General features: G+C 62.1%; 1 protein-coding gene across 2 annotated transcripts; it reads right to left on the bottom strand.

Annotated features, from left to right (window-relative positions):
* Positions 1 to 963: 963 nt before the first annotated feature.
* Positions 964 to 8,987, bottom strand: ARX (aristaless related homeobox). 2 transcript variants are annotated; one of them, XM_032679040.1, is made up of 6 exons: positions 8,671 to 8,987; positions 6,922 to 7,642; positions 5,592 to 5,637; positions 3,597 to 3,666; positions 3,338 to 3,512; positions 964 to 2,260 (listed from the first exon to the last, which is right to left on the bottom strand). In XM_032679040.1, exons 1-6 carry the CDS (start codon positions 8,861 to 8,863, stop codon positions 2,020 to 2,022), a joined length of 1,446 nt encoding a protein of 481 aa, XP_032534931.1. In that variant the 5' UTR covers positions 8,864 to 8,987; the 3' UTR covers positions 964 to 2,019. The 2 variants fall into 2 exon arrangements, with proteins under 2 accessions (XP_032534931.1, XP_032534930.1); XM_032679039.1 differs by having other exon boundaries at positions 3,338 to 3,666.
* Positions 8,988 to 10,184: the final 1,197 nt, after the last annotated feature.

The raw sequence follows: 10,184 nt of genomic DNA, 5'->3' as shown, positions 1-10,184 counted from the left end.
CAAAATTCCCCACACCCCGGCGCTCCGGTCCGGCCCCACACCCGCGGCCGTCGGGGATCAGGGCTTGGCCGGGCGGACCGGGAAGGGGCGCGGGGCGTGCGGCCGGGGCACTTCACGCATCTCAGCCCCTGCTCCGTGGAAGAGGCACACGAGAGCGCTGCATCCAAACAAGAAATTTAAAAACAAACAAACAAAAAACCCCAAACCAAACAAAAAAAAAAAAAAAAAGAAGAAGAAGAAAAAAAATAAGAGAAAAAAAAATAACACCCAAAGGGGCATAAAGAAAAAAGGAAGTTCATCTCGGGAAGAAAGGAGTGGCAGGCGCGTAGAAACTTTTTTGACCCCAAAGGTGTGGGAGAGACAAGCAAAGCGCTCCCCAAAATTCCCATCTTTCTCCCCCGCCCTCGGCTTTCAGCAGCGGCGGAGTCAGGGGCTGCCCCGTCCCCTCTCGGGAAGTTGCCGAGTGTGCGTGGGGCGGTTCCCCGCGCTGTGGGGTCGCTGGCACCGAGAGGCGACCCCAGCGCACTGCGGGGTGGGGCAGGGGGGACACGCCACGGTGTCCACGGCAGCGCGTGGGCAGTACAGCCGTGGGTGCCCCTCCGGATCCCGCGATCTGCAAATCCCCTGGCGAACGGGGCCGCCGGCACCTCGTTTCTACCCCGCCTAAGCTTTGGCCGTCGACCGCGACCGAGCGACCCTCGCCCACCCAAACCCCGTGGGGGGTCCCCGGCGGCGGGGTTGGCGGAGTGCAGCCCCCGGCCGGCTCGGCGGGGCTGAGCCCTGGGCGCCCCCGGCCCCGGTGGCCCTGCAGCCCCCGCAAGGACCGGGCTTTTTGCTTTTTCTTTTGTTCCTTTTTCTTTTTTTTTGTTAAACATATATTTTTGTTTATTTTTTTCTGAACGTGGCACTTCTCCACCGGATAGCAAGGAAAAGTGTTAACAATAACGACATTACACGAAAAAGTACTGTACCATCGCCTCTTGAGGGTTTCAGAAACCTCTACAGTTAATAAGTTAAATAAAGGGTTTGTACATAAATATTTGTCTAGGAACCCTATTATATCTACAACACAGTAAGAATCTACAGAATGACAAACTTTTACAACACTACACTGAGTGCAATTGTTTTATAACATTTCAAATATACAAAGCTCTGTTCTTTTTTATAACAATGGTATGTACAGAATCAATAATCACAGTTTAGTGACTTAAACAGTCCATATTCTAGCAGTGTATTTCCCTTTGGTTTGATATAAAAACCTTGGTTGGTGTAGTGATAAAGAATATAACAAGAAAAAGATATACCCTTTCTCTTAAGTGCACTGGTTATCTTACAGTATCAAATTTACTTTCAGTCTGCACTGGCAGCATCCTTGGTTAGCATATGCAGCTCGTTGCACCAACATGTAAAATAGTTTTCCAGCGCTTCTAACAGATCAACTGAACTTTCTAGGATGTTATTTTAAGAAGATGGGGACAGCTTTCCCCTCCACTTTGCTTCTCTATTTTTTTTCTCTTTCTTAATTACAATTCTATTTGTTTTTTCTTTTTTTTTTCTTGCCAGATAAACAGAAGGAAAAATATTTAGTGTATGAAACGCTAGTATATAGTAACTTTTATTAGGGCTTTTTTTTTTTTTTTTTTTTTTTTTTACTCCCCCCCCCCCTTAGTGTTCAGAGAGGAAATGGACACGTCGTACATTTAAGAAATGTACCAGCCAAGGAGTTACTTATTCAGGAGCTTGCAAGTGTCGGTTCACTCGTGTGATGCGAGAGGCGCTCGCTGTCTCCAAGTTCCTAAACCGAGAACCCACCACAGTCTCAGCTGCTGGTCCTCTTTTTTAAAAAATCGTTACTATTTTTTCCTCCCGTTTGGTCTTGATTCGTGCTGTCTGAGGTGACCTTTATTGATTCGCGTATTTACTCTCCTCTTTTCTCCCCCCCTCTCTCTTTTTTCCCCTCTCCCCCTCTAAAAAAAAAACCCAAAACCTAACCCGAACCCCGCGGACGGCGGCCATGCCTTAGCACACCTCTTTCCCCGTGCTGTTGCCGGGGAGGATGTTGAGCTGGGTGAGCTGGGCGGCGTGTTCCTTGGCCTTCAGCCGCAGGGCGGCGATGCTGGATGCCCGCCGGTCGGCGGCGGCGCTGGCCGGGTCCCCCAGCCCCGCCGAGCCCACCGCGCCCTCGGCGGCCGGCGCCGGCTGCCGCAGCAGGGCCGCGGCGCTGGAGGCGCTGCCCAGGGGGGACATGGTGGAAAAGAGCCTGCAAGGGAAGCACAGACGGGCCGTCACCGCCGAGCCGGGGACCGCATGGCCCCGCTCGCCTCCTCCCCGCCAGGCGGGGACGCGGCGGAGACAGAGACTCGCTGGGAATACCCGACGCCGGGGATGCAAAAGATAGTTTTGTGGGGGAAAATAAAAAAAATAAAAAAAAAAGAGGAAAAATCGCTGAGGCTGGTCCTCCCCGCCTTGTGTTCCCGGGGGGTACAGCCGGCAGGGAGGAGGATGCGAAGGGGGTTTCTCCCTAGGGAGAGATAAAAAAAAAAAATAAAAAAGGGAAACCCCTGGTGCTAGGAAGGCAGCGTTCCGTTAGCCGGGTCCTTCGCCCTCCGCCTGCCCCAGCGGCCCGCTCTGCGCCCCGACGGGGCGGCCGCGGCTCCGCGGCAGCTCTGCCGGCACTGCCCGGGGGTTCCCCGGCTTCGGCCACGGACGCTTCGCGTGGAGGAACGCGGAGCCCACGGGAGCTCGACCCGACAAGAACCCGTGGAAGCTGCTCGGCCCCGCTTACGCCCACAGCTAAAAATTCGCTCCCGACGGACACCCCCGGCCGGAGGCGCTTAGGGCGCCCGGGATGTCACAGCTTCTGTTCACCCCGAACGGCCGAACACCAGCAACTCTCGCCACCCCAGTAAAGCAGAGGCCACGCGTGCACCTTGGGCAACCCACGCAACAATTTAGTGTCTGCGTGGGAGCACCCGTTTCCGTGGGGCCTCTGCCGCGCCCCTGCCCCGCTGGACCGCCCGTGCTCCCGCCGCCGCCGCCGCCGCCGCCATGGCCGGGCCCGTCCGCCCCCACGGGGCACCCGCGGCCGCGAGGGGGGCGGGCGCGAGGGCCGCCCTCGCCCAATAGGAGGCCGAGACGGGAGCACGTGACCCGCGCGGCGCCCAATCGGCGCCGGATGCCGAGCGCTCCAAGTTCGAACGCCGGGGCGGCCGCGCGCGGCGGGTCCCGCGTGGGGCCGAGATCCCTCCGCGATAACCCCGCGGTCCGGCCCCGGAGCCGTCGCCACCCCCGCCCCGAGGGCCCCCCCGGTGCCGGGTCGCGCGTGGGCGGGCGGTACCTGCCGAAGGCGGGGCTGATGAAGGCAGGGTGGCGGAACACGGCCGCGCCCAGGAAGGTGCCGAGGCCGAGCGGGGTCCCGCCGGGGGGCAGCGCCGCGGAGCCGGGGGGCGGCGGCGGCAGGCTGGGAAAGGCGGCGGCCGCGGCGGCGGCGGCGGTCCAGGCGGAGTCTAGAGCTGGGTGATGAGGAGGGAAAGGACTAGCATCAAGGTATGGACTGAGGGGGTGAGTTGCTGACAGGGGACCAGGGAAAGGCAAACCTGGGGGGTGTGTCTGAGCCCCAGCCTTTTCCCTCTTCCGCCACTTAGCCCTACGGTTCTGGAACCATACCTGAAAGCCAAAAGAAAGACCGGTTTTAATACGCCTGCCCGCGCCCTCGGCGGGGCGAGCCGCGCAGGAGCCCCGCACCGGCCCGACGACGCCCGCTCCTCCGCAGCCCCCAAAGCGAGGGCACCCCAAAAAGGGGCCGGCCCGCGGGATACACGCGTGTCAGAGCCGCGCTGCAGCTCTGGGCGGTGCCGACCCACGCCGGAGCTCTCGGTGATCCCCCGGCCCTGCCCCGAGCCCTGGCTCCCGCAGGGGCGCAGCAGTTCCGCACCTCCACACTCGTTCGTGGCAGGTCGGCGGTGCGGGGCAGCTGTCGGCGCCGGGGGCGGCTCTCCCAGCACTGGAACAGCAGGAATACGATTTCCCAAGGGGACTATGCGGAAATTATTCCACACTCACACCCACACCGCTTTTTTTTTTTTTCTCTAAAGAGCATATTTGCAAATTATATCGTTTGGGAAGGGTACTTTTTTTTTCCCCCTTCAGATTTAAAGAGAGGGAAAAAATCGTGAATTTCACTGCCTCAAAAACTATTTCTTCGTTTCAGACGTCAACCAAAGTAGCAAATATAGCTTTCCAGGCTGCCCTTTTAGGATCTATTTTATGAAAGTTAGTTAGGGTGCCGCGGCACTGCCGTCCTTTCTCTCTTTTACCCCTCCCACAAAGCAACAATCGTGAACTAATACGGGCTTAAACCAGCAGAGAGGTAGAGGAAAAAATACCGCATTTCAAAGGAAAATAAAGTATTCCCTTAATAACCAAGTGTGCGATCATCACACACACCTAAAGAGAGAGAGACTTAGAGAGAGACAGACGTTTGTAAATCTTTTGGGGCAAGTGTGGACTGAGTTTTCCCCATTAGGCTGAGTTTTGTAAGCTCAGCGTGAGAACCCTTCTCTCCGGGAAGGGAGAAAGGCAACAGTGCTGTGGGTCTCTCCGTGCAGTTGTTCAGTGAGAGCTGATCTCCCCGCACTCCCATCTGGGTACCCACGAGGAAGAGGCATTGCGTTCGCAGGGAAGGCAACAGCCTGGCATGGAGGGAGCGTCTCTCCCTGCTAAAACTCAATTAGCAAGCTGTCCTCGCTACAATTCCCCCTTATTGAATTAATAAGTCTGAGTACGCCCAAAGGTAAACGAAGGGACTCTCATAATTCATATTCGCTTAATTACATCTTCTGCCATGAATAGAGGAGAGAGAAAGGGGGTGTCTTTCTTTTAAAAAAGTTATTTAACTTTCCCACGACTTGTTCCCCTGAGCTGAAAATACTGATTTGCTGTCACATCTCTGTTTGACAATGGAGAAATGTGTCAACAGAAAGGAGGGGACAAATCTCATCATTAGCCCCTCTAATGCAAGAAGCTGTTGTGTATTAAATGAGCCATATGGAATTTATTATGCTTTATCAGCGCCCGATTTTAACTGTAAAGTGATTTGCTCAGCTTCAAACCCAGAGACATCTGTTTTCTGTTGGCAATCAGGGCATCCCAATGTTTATCGTCTCTTTGGTTATGAGACCCGGGTTGGGAAATGCTCTCTGGTATGGGGCGGCAAACACCTTTAATAGCATTGCACTCACTCACTATTAGATCAATGCAGGCTTATTGCTATCAAAAATGGGAAATCAAATAGCATTAGCCAGCTCCTTGTGCAGCCGGAGAGGAAATCAAACAACATTTCGCCTTCAAATGGCCCTGTTTGTTCTAGCACTAAGTGGGCTTTTATGAAGCCCGATTGGAGATTTGATGGCAGCCAAATACCCGACTTGCGGCCGAGCGGGTCTCTAACAACCGAAGCCCCGTGGGGGCCCTGAGTTTTAATGACACGGGTTTTCGCCAGCCGATAGCTCGGCCCTGCAAGGGCCAGGGCTGCTCTCCTCCCTGGCACCGCCGAGGGACGCGCCCGTCCCGGTCCCGCCGCCGCCACTCACCTGCACTCGGGCTTCGGTCAGATCGAGCCTCATGGCCAGCTCCTCCCTGGGGGAGACACACACGCCGCCGTCAGCCCGGGGCACCCCGAGGCTTCCGCGCCCAAAATCCCGGTGCCCAGGGGAAGCAGAGCCAGGCCGCGGGCGGATACCGCCTGTCCTTGTTGCCACCGAGCTGGGCGTCACTCGGGACTCTCGGGTTTTGGAACCCCCTCCCCGCCGCTCCCCAAATTTGGCCGGTCCCCGCCGCAAGCCGCGGTGTAGGGGACGGACAGCAGCTGGGCAGCCCCATACTGCGATTCGCGTTGCCGCAATCAAGGCAAATCGGGAAACACTAAGGCGCTGGAAAATCGCTCATCAGCTCTGTGCCCGAGAGAGGAGCATTCCCAGCGTAACCAGGACACGGCCGCCCGCCGGGCGTGAAAAGCCCCGGAGAAAAAGCCAAAGCCGTAAAAGACACCAGCGAAAAAGCCAAAGCCGTAAAAAACACCAACGAAAAAAAGCGCGGTATGTTCCTACACAGCCCGGGCAGCCGCTCCCGAGGCCAGGGCCAGGCAGCGCCCCGACGTGAGACCCGCGGGCGATGCGCGGCTTCGAAGGCCGGGCAACAAAACGCCCCCGCGGACACTCCTGCCCCAACATCCCCCCTCTCCTTCCCGGGAAAAACAAACGAGAAGCCGGGAGGATCTCCGTGATCGAAAAGGGCAGCTCTGGGGACTCAGCCCCCCTCTGGCCTTAACGCGGGAGGGGGGAGCTGCAGTTTTAGGGCACCGCAGGGAGGGGGCTGGCGGCTCTGCCTCTCTTCCTGCCTGCACTTTCCGCAGAGGAGCCGGCGGCCAGACCCACCGCCACCGAGCTCCCATTCTCAACGGAAAAATGACCCCGAAAGTGCGGACAGAGTCGAGCCGGGCCCCGCGGGGCTCCTCGGAGGCGGCTCCGGGCAGCGAGAGGCCCCGACGTGCCAGGCCAGTATTTTTAGGCAGCGGCGCTTTGATCTGTGCCCCTGCCGGGGCTTCCCCGGGCCGGGCCAGGCTCCAGCCCACGAGGAGCGCGTAACCGATCCCGCCGGCGGCCGCGGCAAGAGGAGGTGTGGGCAGGGGGTAAAAATAGCCCCCGGCGGCGGCCTTCAGGCGGGCCTGCCCGGGCGCTGCCGGCTTGAGTCCCTCCGGAGCCCGGCAATGTTCCCTGTCTCCTCCCAGCCCGAGGGTGCCCGAGGCAGGATTCACCCTCGGGGTCGGTTTGGAGACAGGGGTGCAGCACACGCACTGCGGCCCCATCCCGTCCCCCCGGGGCTCGCCCTCTCCGCGCTCGGCCGAGGCTCCGGCGCCGGTACCTGGTGAAGACATCGGGGTAGTGGGTTTTCTGGAAGGCCCTCTCCAGCTCCTCCAGCTGGTAGCTAGTGAAGGTGGTGCGGTAGCGGCGCTGCTTCCTCTTGAGCAGCCCCTCCTCGGAGTCGCTGCCGGCCGAGAGGCAGACGCTCTCCTCGCCGTCTTTGCCCTCGCCGTCCTCGGGGTGCAGCAGCAGCTCCTCCTTGGGGGACAGATCCCCGCCCTCCGCCCCGGGGGCTGCGGCCGCGCCCCGGCGGGCATCCTTCAGCAGCCCCCCGCCGTCCTCGCCCAGCAGCTCCTCCTCCTCGTCGTCTTCCAGCTCCTCTTCCTCCTCGTCCTCCTCCTCTTCCAACATCTCTTCGTCCTCCTCCTCCTCTTCCTCCTCGGCGGCCGGCGCGGCAGGGCCCGGCCGCTCCTCGACGTGCGCAGCGGGGCTGCCCAGCTCGTCCCGGGCGGGCGGCGGCGCCACGAAGGGCGCGTTTTCGCGGTAGCTCTTGCTGCGGCTGATGCTGACCTGGGGCGCCTGGCTGATCTTCAGCGTGTCCCACGGGGCGGCGGCGGGCACGGGGCCGGCGCCCCCCTCCGGTCGCCCCTCGGGCCGGTCCCCCCGCGGCCCCGCCGCCCGCGGCGGCAGCAGCCGGCCCCCGCCCGGCCCGTAGAGTCGGCGCAGTTTGGGGGGAAGGTGCAGCTCGGCCGGCTCGAAAGGTGGGCTGCCCTTAGGGGACCCTGAGCCAGGAGAGTGGCGTAGGCGGCCGCAGCAGTCAGACGGAGCGGGCAGGTGTTGGGGAGAGAAGGGTGCGGAGGAAAGAGAGAAAGGAAGAGAGAGACACGGTCAGCAGGATCTGGGCGAAAAGCCCAGGGCGAGATCCCAGTCCCGCAGCCACCTTTCAGGCATCATTTTCCATCCCGTACGGTGGTAAGACACCCCCCCCAACCCGTTCCTCAGACCAGCCCCTGCTCCCGGCCTGAGAAGAAATTGCTCCCGGCCCAGCGCCCCGCTCAGAGGCGGGACAGGCTCCAGGGGCTCGGGCAGCCCCGGGCTTGCGCCGGTCCCTCTCCGACAGCGGCCAGCGCCGGACTCCATCCCGCACGGCGGGGCAGCACTGGCGGTCCAAGGTTCCTTCAATAGCTTTTTTTTGTTTTGTTCCCCCTCCTATCGTCTCCCCACACTCCCAAAGTCTGGCTTTGTTTTTAGAGGAAAGAATCCCGCCCGCCTGTGTACGCCGGGAAAAGCGGGAGCGAGGCCGCCCGCGGGAGCTGCCCAGCCGGGCTCCCCGCGGCCCCGGAGGGGGCTGCTACCAACTTCGGGCCGAGGGCGGCGGCTGCCGGCGCCCCGTGTTCACCGCCTGCTCCTGCCGGGCGCGGCCCCAGCTCGCTCGCCGAGACTCGGTACAGGTCTAAGGCGAACGAGCGACCACAAATCACAGCTCGCACCGATTTATTTTAAATTAAAAAATTAAATCTACATCGAAAGCAAGAGAAGCCTAAAGCGCCGGTATCCGATACCCCCCCAGAAGGACTGAATTCCGGGCACGGCTCCGGCCGCGCTCCCTGGCAGCACAGCAGCCGCCAACAAGCACAGTAACGGGATAACGGCGGCCGCAGCTCCGAGGCCGCGCCCGGCCGTGCGGTGCGGGCGGGGAGCGAGGCCGGGGCCGAGCCGTGGGCTGTGCGCGGAGGGGAGACACAGAGCCGGCCCTGCCCGACGCCAGGGAAAAGGGATGGGACGAGCGGAACGGGGCGGCGGGGCTTACCTTGCGCGGCCTTGTCGGTGTCGGGGCGAGCGGCGATGGCGGGCAGGGCGGGCGCGGTGCCGAGCAGCCGCACCTTGCAGGGGCTCCGCCGGCCCAGGATGCTGTCGATGCAGTAGGAGGACAGCAAAGTTGGCGATTTACTTTTGCACTCGGGGCGCTCGGCGCAGCTCTCCTCCGGGTAGGGGCCGCTCATGGCGGCGGCGGCGGCGGGGCCGAGCCGTGGGGCCGAGGCGGGAGCGGCGGCGCGGACGCCCCCGCGGCGCTGCCCGGTGCCGCCGGGACGCCCGTCACGGGGGGAGTGAGCGGCGGCCGCGGCGCTCTTGAGTCCCCTCGGCTCCACGTGCGGGCAGCCGCCCCCTGATTGGCTCCCGCCGGAGGCCGGGCGGCCGCCGACAGACGGCGCCCGGCAAAGCCCGGCTCGGAGCGCCCCGGATCGGCGCCCGCCCCGAGTCACCGCCCTGCCCCCCTGCCCCGCCCCGCCCCTCCCGCCGCGCCCCGCCCCCGCTCCGTGGGGGCGGCAGCCGGCGGGGACCCGCTCGGGGGAGCCGTCGGGGGCGGCCGGCATGGGCGGAGGCGCCTTCGTGGAACGCCTTGCCCTGTCCTCCCCCACCCCGCCCCGACGGCGTCCCGCTCCCCGCCCGCCCCTTCCCTCACCCCCGGCGATGCTCGAGCGGGATGGCGTGGGCGCCGCCGGGGAATCCGCGCCGCGTTTTCCCGCGGGCGGCTCTGCCGCTGGCCTGGCGCGGGGACGCGCAGGGGCGCGCACCCGCCGCGCTCGCAGCCGGCGTTTGAAATACCGGTGTCCGAGCTCGGGATTTCACTGTAACAAACCCCTGGGCAGCGCCTTCAGGTGCGAGGGCGCGGCGGGGTCTGGCGCAGCGAAATGCGGTAGCCGGGGAGAGCTTCCCTCGGGTAGGGCAGGGCGCGCAGCCTGGCGCGGTGCTGGCCGGCATCCCCCTCCCTGCCCTGACAGCTTCCGTCTTTCACCGCACACGCATCTCCCCTCCACCGGCGCTTTCAACGCCGTTTCTGGGCCGGAAGACTTCTGACGGGTTTTTTATGCTCTCTCCTTTTCCCTCCCTGTTGAGCGGTCACAAGTTCAGGCTCCCCGTTTGGGCAGTTTGGGCTCAGTTTTGATGGGCACGGTACAGCTTACTGAGCGTCCCCTGCTCACATATGCCCTCCTGGTCCCGGACTCCCGCAAGCACAAACATGTCGGAGAAACTGCTCCCGGTGACCACAAATAACCCGTCTGCTCGCTTGGGTCATTTCCAGCCCCCAGCGCCGGAGCGGAGACAACCCCATTTTCCCTGCTCGTGCCGCAATTCCCGTGCGGATCTGACTTCTCCTAATTGACCAGCGAGAATTAAGAGAAAAGATAAGCAAGTTCGTGTGTATGTCCGTGCCGGCGTGGGCACAACGCCGTCCTGGCTGTGTCCACGCCCGTGTGCGCACACGCACACGCTCCCAAGCTCCACAGACGCGTGTCCGTCCGTGCCGCGCGGGGACAAGCG

Source organism: Chiroxiphia lanceolata, chromosome 2, assembly GCF_009829145.1.
Source record: "Chiroxiphia lanceolata isolate bChiLan1 chromosome 2, bChiLan1.pri, whole genome shotgun sequence".
Classification (NCBI taxonomy): Eukaryota; Metazoa; Chordata; class Aves; order Passeriformes; family Pipridae; genus Chiroxiphia; species Chiroxiphia lanceolata.
This window is presented reverse-complemented; position numbering and strand designations above follow the sequence as displayed.

Excerpts from the sequence above, each read along its gene's own strand:
- ARX (XM_032679039.1), bottom strand. The coding sequence starts at position 8,863 with ATGAGCGGCCCCTACCCGGAGGAGAGCTGCGCCGAGCGCCCCGAGTGC. Across the intron at positions 5,638-6,921 it reads TACCCCGATGTCTTCACCAG|GGAGGAGCTGGCCATGAGGC; the intron begins GTACCGGCGCCG and ends TGTCTCCCCCAG. Across the intron at positions 2,261-3,337 it reads ATCAGCCCCGCCTTCGGCAG|GCTCTTTTCCACCATGTCCC; the intron begins GTACCGCCCGCC and ends CTTCCCTTGCAG.